General features: G+C 36.6%; 1 protein-coding gene across 6 annotated transcripts in view; it reads left to right on the forward strand.

Annotated features, from left to right (window-relative positions):
- RhoGAP100F (Rho GTPase activating protein at 100F) overlaps window positions 1–21117 on the forward strand; it is a 154376-nt gene extending 133259 nt beyond the window's left edge. For 2 of the 6 annotated variants that reach the window (XM_067760365.1, XM_067760366.1), the window contains exons 10-12: window positions 5189–5439; window positions 17751–17898; window positions 17974–21117. In XM_067760365.1, the coding sequence (XP_067616466.1) occupies window positions 5189–5439; window positions 17751–17898; window positions 17974–19553 (1979 nt within the window). In that variant the 3' untranslated portion in view covers window positions 19554–21117. Of the gene's footprint in view, window positions 1–5184; window positions 5440–17750; window positions 17899–17973 lie in introns of all 6 variants that reach the window. The other 4 variants (XR_010948825.1, XR_010948826.1, XM_067760367.1 and 1 more) reach the window with 4 other exon arrangements.
- The last annotated feature ends 5880 nt before the right edge of the window (window positions 21118–26997 follow it).

Raw genomic sequence — 26997 nt, forward strand, 5'->3', positions numbered from 1 at the left:
GGGCTCTCGTTTTTATACCTTTCATGAACATGAAATGGTATATTAACTTTGGTCCGATGTTTGTAACGTTGAGAAATATAGAAGATAGACTCACCATTAAGTATACCGAATTGATCAGGGCGACGAACTGAGTTGATATAGCCATGTCCGTCTGTCTGTTTGAACGCAAACTAGTCCCTCAAACTTTGAGATATCTCAATGAAATTTGGCACAAGGATGTATTTTTGTATTATATTACACATTTGTCGGATCTGGTAGGATCGGACTACTATAACATATATCTCCCATACAACCGATCGTTCAGATAAGACGATTTTGGTCATTCCTGCCGCAATTTAGAAAGTATAAACGTGAAACTCGGTGATATATATTCTAATATATCATAGAAGATATACTGAAAAAATCACTTTGATCGGAGCTATATATAGTATATATCCCATGCAACCGATCGTTCAGATAGAAAGATTTTTGGGCATTTCTCCCTTAATTTAGAAAGTATAAACGTGAAACTCGGAATTGGTGTCGTACTTTTAGACTTTCAACCAAAGTTGTTACCATTTTTGTTTCAGCTGTAGGAGTATCCTGTCAAAATGAGATAATGAAACTAAACACGACAAATTAGATGAGTCGATAACGTGATTTTTGAAGTAAGAAATTTAAGAACTCCAGGTCGGTTAAGAATCAATGTGAACTACAAAAAACTGTGCCAAATTTTTAGTCTAAACAATGCAGGTAGAGACTTTTTGTTCCTAGAAACAATACTTTTTTATATATTTTAATATATCATAGAAGATTTTCTGAAAAAATCACTTTGATCGGAGCTATATATATTATATATATTCCATACAACCGATCGTTCAGATAAAAAGATTTTTGGCAATTTCTCTCTTAATTTCCAATATAAAAACGTTTAACTTGGTGATATTTATTCTAATATGTCATAGAAGATTTCCTGAAAAAATCACTTTGATCGGAGCTATATATAGTATATATCCCATACAACCGATCGTTCAGATAGAAAGATTTTTGGCAATTTCTCTCTTAATTTCCAATATAAAAACGTTAAACTTCATAAAAAAATAATTTCGATCGGAGCTTTATGTAATATATATCCCATACAACCGATCGTTCAGATAGAAGATTTTTAGCCATTTCTGCTTTAATTTCCAATATACAAACGTTTAACTTGGTGATATTTGATCTAATATATCATAGAAGATTTCCTGAAAAAATCACTTTGATCGGAACTATATATAGTATATATCCCATGCAACCGATCGTTCAGATAGAAAGATTTTTGGGCATTTCTCCCTTAATTTAGAAAGTATAAACGTGAAACTCGGTGATATATATTTTAATATATCATAGAAGATTTTCTGAAAAAATCACTTTGATCGGAACTATATATAGTATATATCCCATACAACCGATCTTTCAGATAGAAAGATTTTTGGCTATTTCTCCCTTAGTTTCCAAAATAAAAACGTGAAACTTGGTGATATATATTCTAATATATCATAGTAGTATCCTGTAAAAATAATTTCGATCGGAGCTATATATATACATATATAGCCCATACAACCGATCGTTCAGATAAGGGGTTTTTGCCATTTTTTATTTTAAATTAATCTTAAAAATCGTTTAGGTTCACTATATATTTCTTATCTTTTACATCCGATTATTTGGAGATTACTAACGAGATAAGATTATTGTTCAGCTCTACTCATGAACGGTATGAAGTCTTCGGCACAGCCGAATACAGCCCCGTCCTTACTTGTTTTTAATTAATCTAGTGTTCTGAAACGGGCGTCATTTTACGAACCAATATTAATGTGTTCGTATTCACTCTGGTAGCATGATATGTCATCATGACAACTAAAGTCAAACGGTTAAGATGTCTGCCTACGTCACAGAGTGAATTTACCTCGTGTACTTACATATATCATGCAAAAAGTTAAAATAATAAAAAAAAAAATGTCGTATGCCGGGAAAACTATGAGTTTTTCGGCTATGCCAGAAAAATGCAGTTGCTTGGGTGAAAAATGTCTATACTATGAACTGATTGTTGGTTATTCCAATAAAAATTGATACTTTCTGGAAAGATTAACATTTACAGATCTAATCCCCCACCGGCTGACTTGTCAATAATAGCATCTGATTTGATACACATACATTCGAATCTGCCTCCAAAGTAAAAAAAAAACGCAAATAAAAGTCTCCATTCACTGCCGGTAGCCTTCGTGGGACATATTAGAAAACGACGCCTTCAAGAATTAAGGACAACTGACCAGCCGAGCATATGCAATAACCACTTTCCTTATGAGATATTCATTGCAGAAGGTGACAGACCTGGCTAAATTTTGCATTTCGATCTGCCATTACATGTCTCCTTTTCTCGTCTGAACTTCATATACATAGTAAAGCTGTAACAATTGGCATACTGCATACGAAACTTAAAAGGGCCTGCACCTCATCTTTACATAAGCTATCAACTTATTTGTGAGCTCGAGTTCAGAGAACTACGTTATTAGAGACAAACACCTAATACTTGCGAAATAAAAAGACTAATTTACTCTTCCGTTGCTTGGTTGGAAGAAATATGTTATCTATAATATGAAAATGAGTCGCTGAATGTGTTGCTAAGTGCAAAACTCGAGAACGGTACTTGGACTTGGGCTGGGACTGTAACTGGAACTGGGAATAAGGGCTGGAAAAGAATAAGAACTAGAGAGAAGAGAAAAGAGTAGAAAGTTAATTCAAGAATACCCACTTTAGTATCGAAAATAGGCTGCCACCCACGAAAGTGACCTAATGTAAAAATATTTTATAACTCGACAAGGCAATTGGGTTGAAAGAACTAAGTCGAAGCAAAACTGACGAGTAATAATTTCGTAAACTCATGCGAAGCACCTCTCTGAAGTGAACGTTCGGTTCTTGAGCGCTTAAGAAAGTAAAGCAAATTTCGCACTGTGCATTTCGGTACATATATTGGTTCGTATGTATCACTTCTAACATTTTTTAAAGAGGTAGAATAATTCGTAGAATATTTCCCCTTGAGCCCTTGCTTTTAAGACGTTGACGTCCAATATCGAAACCTGCGCACACAAAATTTTTTTCGATACGAAGGGGACAAAATTTTTTATCTTCGATTTAAGAAAACTGTTTGGCTAGACTCTAAGACCTCTTCTTCACTATCTTCCATTCTTCCTTCCTGTGCTGGTGCCATATTCTTACTTCCACTTCCACTACGAATCCCATTTCCACTAAAAGTGCTACACCCACACACACTCCCACTCCCCTCGCACATCCTGAAGATTGCTTTAGTACTTTGAAAGCCTATAAGTCACTTACACATGAACACCGGTTTTTATTTATAAGATAGACAGTCTCTTTTCTGGTATGGCATACTTTCAAAATAGATGGACAGAATTGTAGAACTTCGAACTAAATTATACTTTTGTTACCTTTGACCTTACATATCCCAAGAAGCTTATTATTTTATATTCCGAAATCGAATGCTTTTGATAGCTGATATCACCCACAAGTACATAGTATTTAGGAAATTTGGAAACTTTTGACTACAGATTTCGTATTAGCATATTTCATACATAGGCAAGATGCATTTTTTTGATTTTTCATAGTAAGTTATTTTGTCGAAATCACATTTTGTTAACTGACACGCATAGATTCAATTAATTTAATCTTTTTATAATGAATACTTTGATCATAATTGAGTTACTTATTGGCCGGTAAAAACATATATCAGTTTTATTTTTCTTTGACTTAAGGCTTATTTTTAAAAATAAAACACTTGATTTTGTGTTTAATTATTTAATTTATTCGATATTTCGACCTTAGTCTAAGGTCATCATCAGGACTGCAAGAAGCAATACAAAAACACTAATAAATTTATCAAATATTAACATTTTTGACATAAGTCATTTTCACATTTAAACAGCATATAAACAACATATAAAAAATATAAATATATTGTTAGAAAAAAGTATCAAATGTTAATATCTATATTATTTTTACATATTTAGCATTAAAGAAATCCCCAGAAGATGACGTGAGAAAAAAGAACGTTGAAACGCGTCGGGAAAACAACAACAACTGTGTTTTAATTTTTTGACCATATGTGCTCAACCCGGCAAACACAAATATATTTAACATAAATCATCAGCACAACTTACGTTTTAAGCAATGCTTTAAAGACTAAAATGCGAAAACAAAATAAGTTAAGGAATAGCGTCGATTCAAACAAAGAGTGTGCATAAACAAATGAAGTCCCGTAATTGTAAACAACAATTTTATAAAAACAATAATACATTAAGCGGCGAAAAAACAGCATGCAGAAAAATTGATCACAGTAGTGTAGTGTTGTTGTTGGGAGAGCTCAAGAGTGGCTTTTGTGCTTTATTATTAGGTTGCGGTAGGTGTAGGCACAGTGTTCAGTGTCTGCCTTAAAATTCATACGTTTATTATTAGGGGTGTCAACTATGTGTAGCATTTCTAACGTGAATCGTTTATTATAATTTTTCTCCTCTTCTAAAATGGTGACGTTCTCAAAATCTGGGTAGTGGCATGTGTCTTTACAATGTGCTGTTAATGCATGCTGTTTTTCCGCCGCTTAATGTATTATCGTTTTTATAAAATTGTTGTTTACAATTACGGGACTTCATTTGTTTATGCACACTCTTTGTTTGAATCGTCACTATTCCTTAACTTATTTTGTTTTCGCATTTTAGTCTTTAAAGCATTGCTTAAAACGTAAGTTGTGCTGATGATTTATGTTAAATATATTTATATTTTTTATATGTTGTTTATATGCTGTTTAAATGTGAAAATGACTTATGTCAAAAATGTTAATATTTGATAAATTTATTAGTGTTTTTGTATTGTTTCTTGCAGTCCTGATGATGACCTTACACTGAAGTCGAAATATCGAATAAATTAAATAATTAAACACAAAAACAAGTGTTTTATTTATAAAAATAAGCCTTAAGCTCAAAGAAAAATAAAACTGATATGAATGCTTTGAGATAAACTTTTTTAATTACGCGACATACATAAATGGGAAAGAACGCAAATGGGAATAACATATGCATACAATATGTAGCTTCTCCCTTTAAAAATTTAAGTTATGATCAAATTTAATATTGATTAATACAGAGTCCTATGTAGACAGGTCGGCGCGGCGAGTCAACAGGGCAGCGTGGAAGCAAAGTCAGTGCGTTGCAAGCGGACAGGGCACTTCTACTGCAGCAGCAACAGCAACTCATAGCAGCGGGCAATCTACTACGCTCGTCCACTTCGGTAACCAACTTACTGTCACAAGGCCATTATCCGCTCTCAGCCACAATCAACAATCATCTGTATCAATCAGTAGTGGGTCAGTTAGCTCAATCGCCTCGAGCCTTGCAACAAGCGGCACAACAGGTAACAAAAGTGCCACAAAAACCATAAACAAACAAACAAACGCACAGGCAGACAACAGACAAAATTAACAACAGTAATAAAACACTAAAAGTAATCACAAACTTATAACAACTACAACAATAACATGAAATACTTACATTGGCAACAAAAAAAGAATAAGGAAATTACTTTTCACCATTATTTGTATGACTCACGACAACGCTTTTTGTGTGGATGTTCTGAGTTCACATTCCTTGATTGCTTTGAAATAATGTATGCTGACTGTTTTTGTTTCGATAAATAAGTCTGTTTCGGATATATGGACCAAGTCGTTGCATTGAACTCTTAACCTTTTATCGCCAAATAAATATCAGCTCTCTCTTAAAGCTTTCTTTACTTAGTAGTAGAATATTCCCCAATTCGTTTTCCAAGATACTCAGCGCATAAGTGGTATAGAGAGGTCTCCTCTGGTGTCGTACTTTTAGACTTTCAACCAAAGTTGTTACCATTTTTGTTTCAGCTGTAGGAATATCCTGTCAAAATGAGATAATGAAACTAAACATGACAAATTAGATGAGTCGATAACGTGATTTTTGAAGTAAGAAATTTAAGAACTCCAGGTCGGTTAAGAATCAATGTGAACTACAAAAAACTGTGCAAAATTTTTAGTCTCAACAATGCAGGTAGAGACTTCTTGTTCCTAGAAACAATACTTTTTTTGGGAAGATATCTCTGCACTTAATGAAGTGTGGCCTTTCGTATGAATGAAGTAACACCGAATTTTACTTATTTTTACCAAGTTTTAGGGCGTGTGTCATATCAAAAACCCTCATGGCTTCGGCCGCTACCCACAAAGGGGCGCCGAATGGTCCGCAATACAAACATTTCTAGGAAATTTATAATCTTTATTACATTTGATTACCTGAAAATATATTTAAAATTTTGGGCCAGTGTAATATCATAAATAAACTGTTGTGGAATATCTCTCTATATCGGCTGCCAGTTCAAAACGCCCTATCTCAGAATATTTAAAAAAATTTTTTTAGGATTTATTTCAAACACGCCCTATCTCAGAGCTCGGCTTAACTGCTCTATACCAATCTCTTTGTTCTATCCATAGAGTGTATTTTTTCAATAAGACGTGAGTGCTTTGCGTTCGTACTATACACAAACACTGCACCAATAGGGTAAAGCGTCTGAGCACATGGCCAATTTTTATACATGCAAGAGTATGAAGAGATGTATAAATTCTGCTCTTTTGTTGGAAATGTAGAGCCTGAAATAGCACACATTAACAAATACGTACTAATACATAAAGTGTTTACAAAAACAAAGCAGTGATTTGGATCTGCCCTACAGATGCTGTTCGGAGTTGGTGTAAAACAGGGACCTACATTTCATGCCAAATTGTAGGAAACATTAAAAGGAGCACCACGCAAATTGTAAGAATCCCTTCGGAGGTTGTCGTGCCTTGCATTTATTCATTTACTTATAATAGTGTTATTATGATTTACATAAAAATATAGTAAAAAAGAGTAATAATATAAAAAAGAAAGAAATTGAAATGAAAGGACTGGTAAAAATCGATAAGAACCCTTAGGTTTTGGTGTTGATTGTTTATGCAGAAGAATTTTCTCAGATTACAAGATCATAGAAAATATTTTTGATAAGCTTTCCATAATCTCGAATCATTAGGGAATGAAATACCTGAAACACGAGATACGCTCTGTGAAGGGAGAATAGAAAATGACAGACCATGCCCAAATACCTGTTTGAAGGCAAATTAATAATTAATTATTTAATCGGTCCGATTTTGGGTTGGGCACTATTGCATAAGTATATGTATAATCCGTACACCGATTATTTAGATAAGACGGTATGGTTATTTCTTCCTTGTTACAACAGCTACAAGGTTGCAATTTAATCACATGCTTACGACTGTGACATTTGTTGTTGTCTAGAAAAATCGCCAAGATCGGGCTTTTCATGCAGATAAGTGCAACCGTCAGTATCAATGTTTTCCATTGTTCACATGTCACGATTTTTTTAAGTTTCATCGAATTTTGTTCAGGTCCATTCGTGAAAGCTGTGAGGTCTTTGACATGGCCGGCCTTACATGTTCTTGTTAACATTTTGACAAATAACAGTTATTGCAAAACAATAAGCGTGTCGTAAGAGGCGACTAAAATCCACCGGCCCAAAGGTAAAACTATCAGTCCTGAAAAGGTCTGGCCAGTGTAAGTAGGTGCTAGCACCGCAGCGTACCAGATCCATATCCGGAAAAAGACTGCCACATTCGCAAAACTCCCCGGCTTCTTCTGGGGCTGTTTTTTCGGTTATAGCAACAACAATATTAGTGATTTATATGGTGAAAGAGTCTGAGAATGGTTGGTGTCTATTGATTCCATATTTAAAATTGTATGGTTTGCCTGTGCGCAGAGTTGTCTTCAAGTATGGGTAGGCGCAAACCTTTGTTTAGGCTACCCTTTATGGATCCGTTGGAGTTATACCGGCCCCAAAAATTACTCTTAAACTGCTATAAATTATCATAACGTTACACCTACTCTACCCACCTACAATACGTGGCCACATACATCCACAGAAACATATATAGCACAAACATTAAACAACAATAAATGTCATAATACCCAATATTCCTGTTGGCCGTTTGTGAATTTGAACGTTGAATTGCTGATTTTAAATGTCGTGCTGAATTACTTTCAGTTATACATATTTTTTTCGTCTTAAAGTCATTGTGTTATTTTAACCAAATAACTGCCATTTTTTTTATAAATATAAATATAGAAGCATAGTCATAATCAAAATAAAGAAGGTGCTAAAATTAGTGTGGGCTTTTGACATTCCGTTCTATGTGATATCTGTCAAAAGAGCTGAGGCTAACTTTAGTACCCATTTTATCTTGACTATGACTATGTTCCATACCTACTTTTTAAAATCTAGTTTCATATTTGTTGTATACATACCTATAAACATATTTACACTTCTATAAATGGCGTTCTGATTAATAATTTTCGTATGTGGGCGTACAGTGAAGACTTTAAATGTGAATACATGCCCCGATGTTTCAAGTTAGTCGAGCATAATTACGTAACACTTTTTTACATATATACTCTTTAATTATTTGTAAATACAGCACATACATACGTACATATGTATATGTATATTTATATGAGTATATACTCGCCTGAGAAGCAGCTGTGGTAAATAAAAGTGATGTCGGATATTAGCATGATTGGCCCACTACTGGTAACATCTATACATACATACATACAAGCCTTAAAGTGTATATAATATTATGCCTCTAATATATAGAATATTACTGCATCCAAAAACCAAACAAAAGCAATAGTCGCTAGTCATGTGCTCGCTTTTATAGAAACCTACATACATGTGTACATTCATATATACCTGCACACGTGCGTCCGACCCTCCCTTCTCATCCACGGATATGCTAAGTGTACTTCAATCTAAATATCTATACATATCTATGTTTACCTTTACCTGAATGCATATGAATTTCTGCTACATACAACTGTCGCTATTGCATTAATAATTCTCATTAGGGGGACTCATGATAGCATATAAACTTATAAGGTGTAAAATTATATCCATTTACACACGCGGTTATATGAACGCACCTAGTAATACTCTTGATAAACTTGATTGTTTTTCAGCTGTATTATTGCCAAAAAAAATTTGTTGATTGTTATACAAATTAAAAAATACCAAGATTAAGTGAAAAATCAAAACTAAAACGCCTTTACTTGCTGATGTTGGAGATTTCTGATGAAAATGCCGGCTGTAATGTCTGCAAGGTTGCATTCCTTTGAGTTTACCGCGTTTACACAATGAAATGGGCGCGTAAATTTATACAAATTGTGTAAATGATTTTTCATACAAAATTTGACAGCTCGTGCGTAAACTAGATAAATTTATACGTTTACACACTTTATAAGGCATTTATACGGTTACATGAGTCCCCCTATTCATTCATTTACGCCAAAAGTATGTCACCAAGACAACATGTAAGCTCTTTAATTCTTCTGTTACACTCATGCATACGCATTAATAAACATCCGTCTACAGAAAAGACTCGGAGGACATATTACTCAGCTGATATTACAATTTTTAGCTAGACGCAAATTTTTCCAGCGAGTCGAAAATGATAATAAATAAATTTATATGTAAATAAGTATGATTCTTATTTCACCAAACAATGAAAAAAGTTTATGTGAAAACGACTACAGAGCTCAAAGAGAAATTAAAGGGAATTATAAAGCATCTCAGGAGCATAATAATGTCATCTTAGTTATAAAAGAAGCAAATATATATTTTGAAGACCCTACCAACATATGTTCTTATTATACAACACAGTCTAGTATAATTTTTATACTCAGTTGAGCAGAGCTCACAGAGTATATTAACTTTAATTGGATAACGGTTGGTTGTACAGGTATAAAGGAATCGAGATAGATATAGACTTCCATATATCAAAATCATCAGTATCGAAAAAAAATTTGATTAAGCCATGTCCGTCCGTTCGTCCGTCCGTTAACACGATAACTTGAGTAAATTTGTGAGGTATCTTGGTGAAATTTGGTATGTAGGTTCCTGGGTACTCATCTCAGATCACTATTTAAAATGAACGACGATGAACGGACTATAACCACGCCCACTTTTTCGATATCGAAAATTTCCAAAAATTGAAAAAGTGCGATAATTCATTACCAAAGACGGATAAAGCGATGAAACTTGGTAGGTGAGTTGAACTTATGACGCAGAATAAAAAACTTGTAAAATTTTGAACAATGGGCGTGGCACCGCCCACTTTTAAAATAAGCTAATTTAGAAATTTTGCAAGCTGTAATTTGCCAGTCGTTGAAGATATAATAATGAAATTTGGCAGGAACGTTACTGCTATTTCTATATGTATGCTTAATAAAAATTAGCAAAATCGGAGAACGACCACGCCCACTTAAAAAAAAAATTTTTTTAAAGTCAAATTTAAAGAAAGTTAATATCTTTACAGTATATAAGTAAATTATGTCAACGTTCAACTCCAGTAATGATATGGTGCAACAAAATACAAAACTAAAAGAAATTTTCAAAATGGGTGTGGCTCCGCCCTTTTTCATTTGTCTAGGATACTTTTAATGCCATAAGTCGAACAAAAATTGACCAATCCTTGTGAAATTTGGTAGGATATTAGATTCTAACACGATAACGGTTTTCTGTGAAAAAGGGCGAAATCGGTTGAAGTCACGCCCAGTTTTTATACACAGTCGACCATCTGTCTTTCCGCTCGGCCGTTAACACGATAACTTGAGCAAAAATCGATATATCTTTACTAAACTCAGTTCACGTAATTATCTGAACTCACTTTGTATTGGTATAAAAAATGGCCGAAATCCACCTATGACCACGCCCACTTTTTTGATATCGAAAATTACGAAAAATGAAAAAATGCCATAATTCTATACCAAATACGAAAAACAGGATGAAACATGGCAATTGGATTGGTTTATTGACGCAAAATATAACTTTAGAAAAAAACTTTGTAAAATGGGTGTGGCACCTTCCATATTAAGTAAAATAAAATGAAAAAGTTCTTCAGGGCGAAATCAAAAGCCCTTGGAATCTTGGCAGGAATACTGTTCGTGGTATTACATATATAAATAAGTTAGCGGTACCCGACAGATGATGGTCTGTGTCACCTTGGTCCACATTTTGTCGATATCTCGAAAACGCCTTCACATATACAGCTACAACCACTCCCTTTTAAACCCCTCATTAATACCATTAATTTGATACCCATATCGTACAAACACATTCTAGAGTCACCCCTGGTCCACCTTTATGGCGATATCTCGAAAAGGCGTCCACCTATAGAACTAAGGCCCACTCCCTTTTAAAATACTCATTAACACCTTTCATTTGATACCCATATCGTAAAAACAAATTCTAGAGTCACCCCTGGTCCACCTTTATGGCGATATCTTGAAAAGGCGTCCACCCATAGAACTAAGGCCCGCTCCATTTTAAAATACTCTTTAGCGCCTTTCGCTTGATACCCATATCGTAAAAACAAATTCTAGAGTCACCCCTGGTCCACCTTTATGGCGATATCTCGAAAAGGCGTCCACCTATAGAACTAAGGCCCACTCCCTTTTAAAATACTCATTAACACCTTTCATTTGATTTCCATATCGTAAAAACAAATTCTAGAGTCACCCCTGGTCCACCTTTATGGCGATATCTCGAAAAGGCGCCCACCTATAGAACTAAGGACCACTTCCTTTTAAAATACTCATTAACAACTTTCATTTGGTACCCATATCGTACAAATAAATTCTACAGTCACCCCTGGTCCACCTTTATGGCGATATCTCGAAAAGGCGTCCACCTATAGAACTAAGGTCCACTCCCTTTTAAAATACTCATTAACACCTTTCATCTGATACCCATATTTTACAAAAGCATTCTAGAGTCACCCCTGGTCCACCTTTATGGCGATATCTCGAAAAGGCGTCCACCCATAGAACTAAGGCCCGCTCCCTTTTAAAATACTCATTAACGCCTTTCGTTTGATATCCATATTGTACAAATGCATTCTAGAGTCTCCTCTGGTCCACCTTTATGGCGATATCTCGAAAAGAAGTCCACCTATGGAACTAAGGCCCACTCCCTTTTAAAATGCCCATTAACACCTTTCATTTGATACCCATATCGTACAAACAAATTCTAGAGTCATCCTTGGTCCACCTTTATGGCGATATCTCGAAAAGGCGTCCACCTATAGAACTAAGGCCCACTCCCTTTTAAAATACTCATAAACACCTCTGATTTGATATCCATATCGTACAAACAAATTCTAGAGTCAGCCCTGGTCCACCTTCATGGCGATATCCCTAAATGGCGTCCACCTATAGAACCATGGCCCTCTTAAAATACTCTTTAATACCATCCATTTGATACACATGTCATACAAACACATTCCAGGGTTACCCTAGGTTCATTTTCCTACATGGTGATTTCCCTTATTTTGTCTCCATACCTCTCAACTGAGTATGTAATGTTCGGTTACGCCCGAACTTAGCCTTCCTTACTTGTTCACTATAGGATTATAAAGTAAGCTTGTGAAATTTGAAGTAATTTAATTTAATTAAATGCCTTATGTGGTTGTAATTTTTATTTTTGGGAGGCAACATTATGTTATTTTCGTAGGCTATTTCCAGTAAATTTAATGAGATATTTCAATAAAAATTTTAATAATTTGCTGGGTTTTAGATCGAAATATTTATGATGCGATTAAGCCATATCCCACATCCAGATCAATATTGACCTAAATCCAAAGTTTCAAATTTCGAAGTTATAAGTATCTCCGAACTTCTTAATTCAACACCTACTGAACTATATATCTATTTTCTAATAGAGCCATTACTCAGTAAGAAGACTTTGTAAATAAAATTGCATTGGGCCTTATGGGAGATGCAGTCAGATTTTAGCGTTTTCTGAGCATTACGATTTTTGAGTTGATCGCTGTTTTGATGTAGTTGTGCCGTGCCATACATATTTCAGTGAACAGAAAATAAGCCTTTGCAATTTTTATTGTATTTCGTCAATTAAACCCTTAATTTTTTTTATTTTCGATATTTTCAGAAAAAAACTTCTGTGAAATTTGTAACTAAAACTATGCGAAGTATTAAAGATTTTCGAAAACATTTGAAAATTCCAGAAAGTTTTACGATAATTGATTGCGCTATAAAACTGCTTACTAAAAAAAATCAGAGAACTCAAGATAAAATGTTCGAAATTTTTTATTCTCGATTTTTCTTCGAAAAGGTTTTTGGATTGTTTTATTAAAAGTGTGAGGCAAAAATGAAAGAACACACCATCAAGATGAACTAGGCTGTATGGATTATTCCTTGTAAATCTCTTCAAAGCTTTTTCTCTCGGTAGTGGGATTTGAAATCGCACTCCTGAGATGATTTCGAGATTGGTTTGTATAATTTCAATTACAAAGTTAATAAAAGAAAATAAAAGAAAAAATGTACAATTTAATTGACAAAATTTGATAAAAATTGCTACTGATATTTTTCTGTTCGCTGCTGTATATACATACATATATATAGATTTTGCTCATTTTTAAGTTATAGAAAAAGGTAGAAAATGATATAATAGACAGCTGAATATAATCCTAAAAACAGAAGATAATTTTAACTTAGAAAATCTGGTGGTCTCGACGCTTTTTATCTTAAAGCCGTTTAAAAATCAAGTTCGTTAATACCATCACATGGAAAAATTTTAGGTTATGAATTTGAAGGGGTTCGGAAAAACATTTTCTTTGTGCGCAAAGAAGAATCATGAAGGGAAGAAGCAAAGAAAGAAATTAAAAACTAAACAGCAAAAAAAAAAAATATCCGTTTCTGTATTAAATTTTGCAGACAAATTAGGCTCTATTTTCGGCAAATTCAGAAAATTGTTTAAGCTTGGATCTGTGTTTCCCTGCTCACGACGAACCCGGCGTCGGTCCCTAGGCCCAATAACCTTTGTCAGGTAAAAATATGCTGATGTACACATTTTTACGTTATTTCATCTTGTCGATTGAAGTAAGGTTAGGTTGAACTGACTAGTTCGATTCAAAGTTATAAGTGAACACTTTACAGATATTCGCATTTAAACATATACATATTCACGAATATCTTCTGATTGCAGATGAACTTAAACTTGCACCATAACGATTGCTTGAATATGAGACCTTCCCGCGTTGCCTTGATTCTATATAGATAAGAATATATAAATAAGGCTCGTAGGCTTTTTGGCCCTTCTTCAGCCCTCGTAATTCAGTCACATGCATTCATATTTTCAATTATTTTCACAAGACACCCACATACACACATACATACATACGCTATTGATATTTTGCATGGAATATTATACTTGCAGCTCCATTTATTGGCGCATCGAAAACACTTAACTACTCGTACAAACGCACTTGATGGCATTCATTGTTTTTATTGCTATATTAAATTAGAGAGTTGAAAAAATATGCACCAAATATTGCCTTCACTGCACTTTTAAGCGGAATTTTCCTAAATCAGCTATACCTAAACTGTCTACAAAATCAAACGTCTATATATTTGCTTTGACATTAAACGAATCCTATTTTAATTGGAAATTATTGCCAAAATGATAAAAATTTACGTTTAGAAAATTTACAGTTATTGCTAGACTATAGGCTCCATTACTGATACTTAGCATAGACTTGACTTGGCTTGCGAACTGTCACTTACAGTTCTGTTAAATGAACATTGCATGTTATTGATTACTCAAAACTTAACTTGACTTAGAAGTCTGTTGAATTTTGATTTTCTATGTAAGTTCTAAGTGACGTTTACATTTTGAGATGCCATTTGTTTGTTTCCATTTCATTTTGACATTTTGTCATACAAACTGACATTTATTTAAAAATAAATTTCAACGCTGATTATGATGCCAGATTTTATGCGCCAAGTGGAGTATAATCGTGGCTAAGTTGCCAAGTTTACGCCAAGTCCAGTCAAGTCAATGCTAAGTATCAGTAATGGGGGCTTATGTTTATCGTAGATTAGGATTATATACCTGCCATATCAGTCACGATTTTTTTTGGGCGTTTATAAGAGCACGAGCAATTTTTAATAAGTTTTATGTTTCTGTCTGTAATTTAAAACTTATAGCGTTTTCTTTTCTGAAATAAATTGTTGCCTAAGTAAATGGTAACGCCTTAATTGAGTTACTCCCACCCCAGAAAATTGTCAACATATATAGTGTATACAAAGAACAATTCAACTCACCATATTCACTCATATCACAAAGATCAATAGAAGATTGCGCATTGCGCATGTAAACATTAAATCAGCTCTTTTTTATGAGCAATTCTTACGTAATTTTCCTTTAGATCTTTTTTTTTCTCTTCCTTTCATTCACTCAAACAGTCAGCTGTGACGTAGTTGCGCAGAATGGAGCAATTTTGAACTCTTTTGAACTCGTGAATGCGCAATCTGGGTAGGTGATTTGTGTGAGCGAATTGAGAGTTTCACAGAGTTGTACTGCCACACCGCCATTTTATACAGGGTAAAAGTGTAACGCTTTTGCGTTGCGAGCAGGCAACAATTTTCACAAAAGAACGAAATACCCCGTAAAGGCGGTGCCTGTTTTTTAGAATAGAACAACAACCCTTGCGCGGCGTACAAAAAGCGTAACACTATAGCCAGAAAAGAAAACGCTATTAATTTATGTGACTTGGCAGGTTTATACTCTAATGCGGCAGTTACTCACGAACGTACGTACCAAAAACGTGTCAGCTGACACGACCTATCTTATGAGTGTGCAATGTAAACGAAAACTCACCGACGTGCAACGCCCGTACGTACGTAGCCCGGAACGTTGAAATCAAAACAATTTTGATTTTTTCCGTAAGAACGTGTCAGCTGACCGCTCTCTCACTAGACAGAGTTGCCTAGTAAACTTTTGTGCGCTAATTTTTGACCGTTTGCAATTTTATGCAAAAACACCTAATTAAAGTTTGAAAAATTGTGAAAATAATTCGAAATAATTATGTAAAAGTGCAGATTATAAATATGTAATCTATTTATACTTATTTAATATTTATTGCGGCCTTTTACAATATCAAAAATGAAATTGGAAAAAGTTGATGTTTCCATAAGCATACATGCAAAATGGTCAATGTCAACAGTGCTTATCTGTAAACAATGCACACACAAATATGTTATGTACATATACACAGCCACACACATTGATTCCTACGGGCTTGAGAGTTCGGTCAAACGTGCTTCGTACGACAAACGTCCGTACGTACGGCACACGTCGGTGGGTAACTGCCGCATAAGACTTAAGCCGTGGTTACTCACGAACGTACGTAGAAAAAACGTGTCAGCTGACACGACCTATCTTATGAGTGTGCAATGTAAACGAAAACTCACCGACGTGCAACGCCCGTACGTACGTAGCCCGGAACGTAGAAATCAAAACAATTTTGATTTTTTCCGTAAGAACGTGTCAGCTGATCGCTCTCTCACTAGACAGAGTTACCTAGTAAACTTTTGTGCGCTAATTTTTGACCGTTTCCAATTTTATGCAAAAACGCCTAATTAAAGTTTGAAAAATTGTGGAAATAATTCGAAATAATTATGTAAAAGTGCTGATTATAAATATTTAATATATTTACACTTATTTAATATGTATTCCGGCCTTTTACAATATCAAAAATTAAATTGGAAAAAGTTGATGTTTCCATAAGCATACATGCAAAATGGCCAATGGCAACAGTGCTTATCTGTAAACAATACACACACAAATATGTTATGTACATGTACACAGACGCATACATTGATTCCTACGGGCTTGAAAGTTCGGTCAAACGTGCTTCGTACGACAAACGTCCTTACGTACGGCACACGTCGGTGGGTAACTGCCGCATTAGAGTATAAGGCAAGGTGCACACGAGGCTACGCGTCATAGACGCGTACAAGATATCTCATATAGCTACAAGGTCTCTACGCCTCAAGATCTGCACACCAAGCTACTTTCGAGCGTCGCTACAAAAAGCAAACAATTATTGAAAACAATAAAAAAATTAAATTTCTTCAGCTATATCCGTCCCCGAAACCAAAGGAAAATAGTTATTAAACGTTGTTTGCATCCCCGTGCCTTTGTAAATTATGAAAGGCAATTTTAAACCACCGCGGACTAGAGAAAAGGGTGATTTCTAGTTTCCAACACTTTAGCATTTTAAACGCTTCAACAATGTCTAACCAAGCTGTTGTGGTGTTTAATACTCTTTTTCGCTTTGGTAATATACCTTCCACATACTTTTATTAATCAAAGTAACCTTTTTAACCAATTACACAAATTTGCTTACAAAAAATTTAACAAACATCTTGTTCTTCCTTTCTTTCAAGCGTACGTACGCTCAGCGACCAACGTTGCTGTACGCTTAGCTACACGAAAATTTCATGCTTTGTCGCTTTCATGCAGCTGACGCCTCGTATGCAGCTCTCCATTCAAATACATTTGTTCGGCATCAAAGCGTACAAATTTCGCCTGCAGCGTCTATGACGCGTAGTCTCGTGTGCACCTTGCCTAAGTCAACAATATTTATTTAAAATGATTCGTTGAGCACGCATCATAAACCTAACGGACTCACCCACAACTATCCAACTTAGCATTAAAATATATATACATATGTATGTTTTTAAGCATAATCAAATTATGTGCCATATATTTTCTTACTCATTTATATAACTAAACAGCCCCATCTATTGGCGGGCTCAGCGGCCTCAGCAATTCTAGACCAATCGCCACTGCCACTTCCAGGCACACCCTCCCCAGGCAGTAGTTCGGCATCGACCGGTTCAGGTTCAGGGTCGGGCTCGGGCTCAGGTTCGGCATCCGGTAAAAGTATGTAGCAGTACGCAACAATCAAATTAGAATTGTATAAAATGTAAAAACATTTATGGTTATTTATATTCGTAGGCACAGATACAATAAAACGTGGTGCATCGCCCTCCTCTGTTAAACATGTGACGATCCAAGAATCCCCCAGCGCTTATTCTATAACAATGAAAAAGCCAACAAGAGATTCACTTATTGATGATATATCGATAGCTGTGTCTGGTGCAACAACAGCAACAACGACGCGAAAAAGCGTTGATTTTTACGATTCGCATAAACCTCAGATAAAGATTGACGATTGTAGTTATTCCAAATATGGTGAACTAGAACTGAAAACACGTACACATTCAAGTAGCTACATTAGTGGCAAAACGGCCCTTTCATCGCTTTCAACTGAAGATTATAAAGCAATGCGTAATAAGTCCAGCGCTACATCATCCTCCTCATCATCACAAGCTACCGTTTTGAGTGCGGCTGGTTCAAATGCCACTTCAGCTACGACCACGTCATCAGATGACTCTGACGATCTGATCTCATATAAATCATCTGCATCAACGAATGCTTTACTAGCACAATCTCAGGCTATGACAACCACACAACTTATGTCTAAATATTTAAAGAGGGAACCGCGTGTACAATTTACGCCCATTAAATCACCCGATTCTCCATCTCCACCAGGCAGCGATAGCGTACCAAAAGGCTTATATCATCTAACTTCATCGAATAGTAAAATATCCGCATCTACTGGTGCGATCAGTAAGTACTCAACAACCAGTTCGGCTGACACGAATGCAGGTAGCACCCATAAAAGTGTTTCGCCATCTAAGCATTTGAGTAGCAAAAGTGCAACAACGTCATCATCTCTTTCAACTGGGCGACGATTATTCGATAGTTTGGCATCATCCGAAGCAGAGGGACGGTCACAAGCGGTTGGTACAAGTAGCACAACAACAGCAACAATGTCTGCATCGTATAATGATAGTAAAAGTGTAGCAAGTAGTCATATTAGCAATAAGCAACAAAGTTCAGAACACAAAAGTTATGGTAGTAGTCTATTTGGTAGTTCTACTAACGGCAATTCCTCTACAACCGCAAATGGTATACATAACGCCATGCATCTTTACGGTACACTGCCCAAAAATAGTACTTCCGCTAATGCAACAGGTAACGGTTCCTCTGGCGTTAATGTTGGAAACTATAATTTCACCACATCCGCCTCGTATCATTCGACTTCGTTAACGTCGAGTGGGCATACAACCGGTAGTAGCGGTGTAAGCTCAATGACTGGTTCTGCATCCAGTTATGATTATCACAACAGTAGTTTAGGTGCTAGTACGCGTTCTTATGGTAATGGAAGTAGTAATGGTGGTGGTAATTATCATACATTAGGTTCTTATAGAGTGCAATATGCAGCCACCAATCCTTTTTTGGATCCAATCGAAACAGCAGGTACGAGTGGTAGTAGTAACGGTAGTGCGGTGGGTGGTAATGGTAATCTTAATGGTAGCAATAATGGTGGAAATACAGCACATGGCTATGCAGCTAATGAGCAGCACCAAAATAGCGGTAGTTCTCGTAGTCATAATCGAAGATCGCTCTTAGCGGCTTTGCATGGTAGTGACTCGAAAAATGGCAGCGATGAATTTGATGACTTAAAGTAAAAACATAAATATTAAAAAAAAAAAAAAAACAATAAAAAAATAATTTCGCAAATAATTGTCCTTGTGCATAAAAGGAGTGTGTGCATTATTTTCAGGAGCAGTCATTTTAGAAATACTTTGAAATTTAAAGTGGTTGTTACTCAAAATAAAAATAATGTTTACTTCATTATGCACATATGTAGTCTCAAATCTCAGTTTTATTGAGCGCTTCTCAGCATATTTACATGAGTTAGAATTCGCCTACTTAGTGTCGATGCATACCATGTGTATCGACATAGACGCGTACGAGATATGTATTTGGGTGGCGATTCCTCTACAACTCAAAATCTGAACACGAAACGTCAGCCAAACCGCGATACTAAAAACCATAGGAAAATCTATAAAAAGTGTGTGCATCCCGTTGGCTTTACAAAATAATAAATAACTAAAACAAAATAATGCGTCTGCGAATTACTGAAGGAAAGGAACTTCAAGTTTGTAACATTTTCAGCCATTTCCTTTCTTCAATGATATCTTACCAAACTTTTTCGAAAAGAGATGCTTTTACTATTTTAGAAATATATTGCATGCTTTTTTCACGACAAGAAAACATTTTCCAAAATGTAATGTCTTGTTCCTGCTGAACGCTTAACGCATTCATATTTTTTCGATCTCGATGAGGCGTGTAGATTTCGAGTATAGCGCTTATGATGATACGCCTCGTATGCTTTGAACCTTATGGCTTAGACAGGTACAATACGTCACTTACTTGGCGGACAAAGAAGAAACTGGCAGCTAAGTTGGCTGTGTCTATTTTAATGGTAAAACGCCATATGGGCAACGTATTAGTTGTCGCATTCGTCATACACTGTCGATTTTCTAGTTTTGCCGTACATCAACGTCGTCATATACGACGGACTTAATTTTTTGGCTATCTATCGTGCGCGTCTGTTGGTGTATAATATTAAGCAAAGTTTTAAGTTGACACATTTATATTGGTTTGATCATAAAACCTATAATTTTATTCGGGCGTAATCAAACATCATATACCACAAGATGCTGTAAGATATTTATTTGTCATAAAAACAATGGTTTTACAAAATTTGGTATATTTTTGTTCGATTTACGGCATTAAACGTTTTGTAAGGAGACTAGCTAAAAAAAACGGCCATTGGTGGAGTTCATTAACTTTTAATGATGCGATTTTTCGCGGTTTTAACTATATTAGCTAATTATATCAATTCTTATAACAATTTTTCTATTCACTAGCTCATGTTTAACATGGCTTACGAGCTGATCATTATAGTTGATGGAGCTCCAGCTAATGCTGTTGAAAATCTTAATATTATCTTCTGAAATTTAGCTAAAAAGTTTAGCGAGCATCTATAAAAATTGGTGACTGTATAACAACTTACTTACTTAATTGGCGCTTAACCGTCTAAACGGTTATGGCCGTCCAAACAGGCGCGCCAGTCGCTCCTTCGCTCCGCCAACCGGCGCCAATTGGTCATACCAAGGGAGTTTAAATCGTTTTCCACCTGGTCCTTCCAACGGAGTGGGCGCCGCCCTCTACCTCTGCTTCCATAGGCGGGTTCCGATAGAAACACTTTCTTGGCCGGAGCATCATCATTCATTCGCATAACATGGCCTAGCCAGCGCAGCCGCTGCGTTTTAATTCGCTGGACTATGTTGATGTCTGCGTAAAGCTCGTACAGCTCATCATTAAATCTTCTTCGGTACTCGCCATCGCCAACGCGTAGAGGTCCATAAATCTTTCGAAGAGATTTTCTCTCGAAAACTCCCAAAGCCGTCATGGTTCATGCTTCTGCCCCATATAGCAGGACGGGTACGATAAATGACTTGTAGAGTATGACTTTCGTTCGCCGAGAGAGGACTTTACTTTTCAATTGCCTACCTAGTCCAAAGTAGCACTTATTGGCAAGATTGATTCTTCGCTGGATTTCAGTGCTGATGTTGTTGCTAGTGTTAATGCTGGTTCCCACATAAACGAAGTGTTTTACTATTTCGAAATTATGGCTGCCAACAGTAGCGTGGTTGCCAAGGCGCGTATGCGCTGACTCTTTGCTTGATGACAGCAGGTACTTCGTTTTGTCTTCATTCACCATCAAACCCATCTTTACCGCTTCTTTTTCCAGTTTGGAGTAAGCAGAACTAACAGCGCAGGTGTTTAGGCCGATGATATCAATGTCATCAGCATATGCCAGTAATTACACGCTTTATAGTATATTGTTCCAGAGCGGTTAAGTTCTGCAGCTAGTATAATTTTCTCCAGCATCAAATTAAAGAAATCGCACGATAGGGGGTCACCCTGTCAGAAACCTCGTTTAGTTTCGAACGGCTCGGAGAGGTCCTTCCCAATTCTGACTGAGCTGATGGTGTTGCTCAACGTCACACATGCACAGCCGTATAAGTTTTGCGGGGAAACCAAATTCAGACATAGCGGCATATAGGCAGCTCCTTTTCGTGCTGTCGAAGGCGGCTTTAAAGTCGACAAAGAGGTGATGTGTGTCGATTGTCTTTTCTCGAGTTTTTCCCAAGATTTTTCGCATTGTGAAAATCTGGGCGATGGTAGATTTGCCAGGTCTGAAGCCGCACTGATAATGTCCAATCAGCCGGTTCACGGTGGGCTTCAATCTTTCGCACAATACACTTGAAAGGACCTTATATGTGATATCAAGAAGGCTGATTCCACGATAGTTGGTGCATTTTGCAGTATCCCCCTTCTTGTGGACTGGGCAAAGATCACTTAGATTCCAACTGTCGGGCATGCACTCGTCCGCCCATATTTTGCTAAGAAGCTGCTGCATGCGCCTTACCAACTCCTCGCCCCCGTACTTGAATAACTCCGCAGGCAATCCATCAGCGCCCACGGCCTTGTTGCTTTTCAATCTGGTTATTGCTATTCTAACTTCGTCATAATCGGGCGGGGGGACATATATTCTATCATCATCGATTGCGGGATCGGGTTCTTCATCTCAACGCGGTGAATTTCTGCATCCATTTAGGAGAGCAGAGAAGTATTCCCTCCATAATCTAAGCGCTCTCTGAACATCAGTTACAAGGTCGCCGTTTTCGTTCCTACAGGAGTTTGCCCCGGTCTTAAAAGGTACCGTCTGTCGCCGTATTTTTTGGTAAAATTTTCGGGCGTTATTCTTGGTGGCTAGCAGCTCAAGCTCCTCGGACTCACGCCTTTCTACTTCTGCTCTTTTCTTCCTGAAAAGGCCTCTCGCTTCCCTTTTCAACTCATGATAGCGTTCACACATTTCTCTTGTCGCGCTCGCTTTTAACGCAGCCCTGTAGGCAGCGTCTTTTCTTTCGGTTGCAACGTGGCATTCTTCATCGTGCCAGTTGTTTTTTCGTGGCCGCCGAACGAAGTGCTTTGGAGATATGCTCCCACTGCTCCTGTATTCCTTCAGGATGAGTTGTGCTCTCAGAGAGCAGGTGTGAGAGTCGAGTTGCGAAATCATTGACAGTCTGTTGTGATTGAAGCTTTTCCACGTCTAGCTTTCCTTGTGTTTTTTGTTCCTTGGTTTTAGCCGCGTTGAGGCGGGTGCGTATTTTGGCTGCAACGAGATAATGGTCCTAGTCGCTGTTAGGTCCTCAGGTCGTGCTAATATAAAACACTGGAGGCATGTCGTCCGTCTATCACAACGTGATCGATCTGATTGCGAGTATTTCGATCAGGAGACAGCCATGCAGCTTGATGTATCTTTTTATATATGAACCTCGTGCTGGATATGACCGTGTTTCGAGCACCTGCAAAGTTAATCAGCCTCAGTCCGTTAGGAGAAGTTTCATTGTATAGGCTGAACTTTCCGACTGTAGGGCCAAAAACACCTTCTTTGCCCACCCTGGCGCTAAAGTCGCCAAGCACGACTTTTATATCATGACGGAGGCAGCGCTCGTATGTGCGTTCTAATTGCTCATAAAAAGTGTCTTTCATCTCATCGTCTTTCTCCTCTGTCGGCGCATGGGCGCAGAGGCTCTCTCCCACCACAAATCCGACGCCGAAACTGCGCTTATTCGTATGGCGGCTCCGAAAGATGTCACAATTTTTGATCTTCTTTCTTCCTTGCTTCGTCCATCGCATTTTTTGGATGGCGGTGATGTCAGATTTTGCTTTGACAAGGTCATCAACCAGCCGGGCATCTGCACCAATCTCAATCTCGTTCCAGGTGCATGCCCTCAATTCATTGTTCTTCAAACGTTTGCCATGGTCGTCATCATTATCCGAGGCTTGTTCTTATATTTCATTGGCGTATGGGTTTACGTGGCGGGTCTCAAGCCCAGCACACAACCCGCTCAGCGGGGGTGAAAATATTACTTGCACGTTTATATAGCGAGGCGCTTGCTCGAAGACAGACGCCCGCTCGCAGCCGCACTTAGAGGTGTACAGACGCTGCCGATGAGATCTCCCCCGGCTAGCCCTTAAACCGATTATGTCAGAGTGGCCTAGCCAGGTTGTCGCCTTCTCACATTAGCTCACCGTTAAACGGATGTTTAGCGGCTACCCAGAGGATACTTGGCCGCAAACGACCGGCAGTAGTGAGCTGCTTGAACCGCATACAAAAGAATCGCTCTGGCCATTCCCAGGTGAATGGCGGTCAGAAGCTTTCCCCACTTTCATGGACTTCTACGCACGGCTCCACCCTCGATTCGCCAATGTATCGATCACTAAAATCGTTAAAAAAGTTAGTAAATTCCACTACAGCATCATTTGAAATTTAAAAATAAAGTTCTTTCCTTCCACTACCATATCCCTGCTGGTAGTATTGTTAAGTACCATAAATATTTATCAAATTTTATTAAGGTTAAAACTATAAGCAACGATTTTAAAAAAAAGTTAGCGTCGTCCAACCCGATTTCGCTCAGCTCTTCATATAATACCATGAAACATGCTTCTTCCAAATGTTGTATATACATACATATGTATACATATAATATAAATTTAATCCATTCATTTTATATCAAAAATGTGGACGTGTCTATAATCTAATTTCGACCATTTTCAATACCAATACACACATTTTGGGATAGGCTCCCAACTTTTTCTTAAAACTTTTTCTTAAGTTAACGTGTAAACGAACGTTCAGAAGGATAGACGTATGGCTGGGTATAAAAAGTTGACTTGAACTGACTTAACCCAATTTTGCAAAAAAATCTTCCCAGCCAAATTTCAACATTATATCTACCACATTGACTGCCACGTCGCACATATATGTGTGATATTGTACTATGCGGTTTACGCCATGTCAGACACATATGTCCGACACGACTATTATTCTCTCTCGCCATGTCACACAGCAACGATTGGCGATAAATATGATTTTATTGCAATAATAAATTATATGGCTTCCCATGAAATTTCTGTTATAGTGCATTCGGCGTAGCTCAAAAAACAATTGGAAAAATTGGTTTTGAAAAAAAAAAAAAAAAAATTTATTCATTTTATTACAGTAACAAAAAATTGTTTACATATTATTTTTATAAAGTAGTTATACAAATGAACCCATTAAACTTGTTTGTGGTGATTCCCAAAACATTCTAAACACATGAGTGGCTCTTGGGGACAATCCGGGCAATACGTGTATACTCTTTTAGCCTTCTTTATGGCGATCCCCCTTCCTTCCATTTGTTTTATTCTGGAATAACATGAAGTACATGTTCGACGTACTTATGTATTACTTGCACTTAGTTTTATTTTTAAAATATGAATATTGCCTGATTTTGACTTCATATGTTTTTCTGGCTTCTGCAAATTTAGAAGTGATGAAGTAATTTGTTCTCTAAACCACCGTATTTTTGCATTATTTTTTTCGTACCTTTCTTGTACACTACAAAAGCATTTACTACTGACAAAGATTATCGAAAATAAAGATGTTGCAGGACGAAAAATCGTGTGAAGCAAGCTTCACAAAATTCTAGTCGGTCACATTCACGACACAGCAGAATTTGTTAAACTACCACTGTCTGTATTTGTTATTTAACAATTATTTGTACACTTTTTATTCAGCTGATGTGTTCAGAATTTTAACTTTTACTCTCTAAAACTCCAATCAGTGTATTTCTGTGCTTAAATTATGTTAAAAATTGAGTTAAAGTTTCTGGTGTGGTGAAAGTGACCTACTAGAATTTTGTTACGCTCCGCTACTTTCGACCGAAGTTTGCGCCTGCAACATCTTTATTTTCAATAATATTTGCTACTGATAATCCAAGCAGATATTCTATACCCAGTTTGCGGTACCACTTTACGCCCTTCCTCAAAGTAGAGCTTGTATGACGACGATGTATTTTGATGTTTAGCAAATGTTTTTGTCGTGCATATATATCCGTCATGGCCCTGAAATAAAAAAAAAGTCGGTAGGCGCCACGTCGAACATATGTGTGGGACATACTAATTAGTTAAAAAATGCCTGTTTCTAAGCAGAAAATATTACCAGCACTATCCTAAATTCCAATTTTGATGTCCCTGATGACATTAAAAAAAAAAATGCTGTGGCCTCAGCATCTTATTTGCTGAAAGTGCCTTGGCAGTCAATGTGCTACAACGGCTTTAGTTTTAGGGCTTGAAAAACTGTGAAAATTTTGTCTTTACATTGTGAGCGGTCCCACGCTAATTTTTGAATATTTTTGGTAAATTTCTATTTTTTTAATAAAGGCAAACCACCATTTATTGAACTAAAAAACCGATATCGATAAGAGTGAACCACATCCTCCCATTTTCAATACCAATCTGTTCTGGGTCTACATAACCTACCGGCGTCTGTCTTGACGGAGACGGATTGTATCTGCTTAGCCCTTAAGTTGTATAATTAGCTTTTTTGTTCTTTTCCTGCCTATTCAACTTTTTTTATGTGTGGGTTTCTAGGGATGCATATATCTTTATATATACATATATGGTACTTATGCAGTATATAATTCAACAAATAATAGACAACAGAAAATAAGAAGGTGGATGAAGTGTATGTGACTGATATGCTAAGAGCGCGTATATAAATATCATAATTTTTATTAGATAAAGTCACAAGTTTTTAAACACGAGGGGACCTGCCGATCCTTCCTAATCTAAATCTAAAAAAAAAAATAAAATAAAAATCGTTTTTTATTTAATAATTTGGGAAAAATTTAAACAACGTGACATAAGGCATGACGTAGCTGAATGCGTTTATAACCATTTCAACTATCGTAAGAGTGCGAGTTCGACTCCCACTCCCGGAAGAAAAGGCTTTGAAGAGATTTACAAGGTATAATCGAAACAGCTGTCGCCTTGTCCGTCCTGATGTCACGTTGTTTAAATTTTTCCCAAATTATTAAATAAATTATAAAATTAAAAAAATTGCTTCAAATAAATGTTTTCATACATTTAAAAATGCAATATGGGCAGTCCCCGATTATTAAAATCATACAAAAATCGTTTTTGTTTCAAAGTAAGGGAGAATAATCG

This window comes from Eurosta solidaginis, chromosome 1 (assembly GCF_040869045.1).
Source record: "Eurosta solidaginis isolate ZX-2024a chromosome 1, ASM4086904v1, whole genome shotgun sequence".
Taxonomy (NCBI): domain Eukaryota; kingdom Metazoa; phylum Arthropoda; class Insecta; order Diptera; family Tephritidae; genus Eurosta; species Eurosta solidaginis.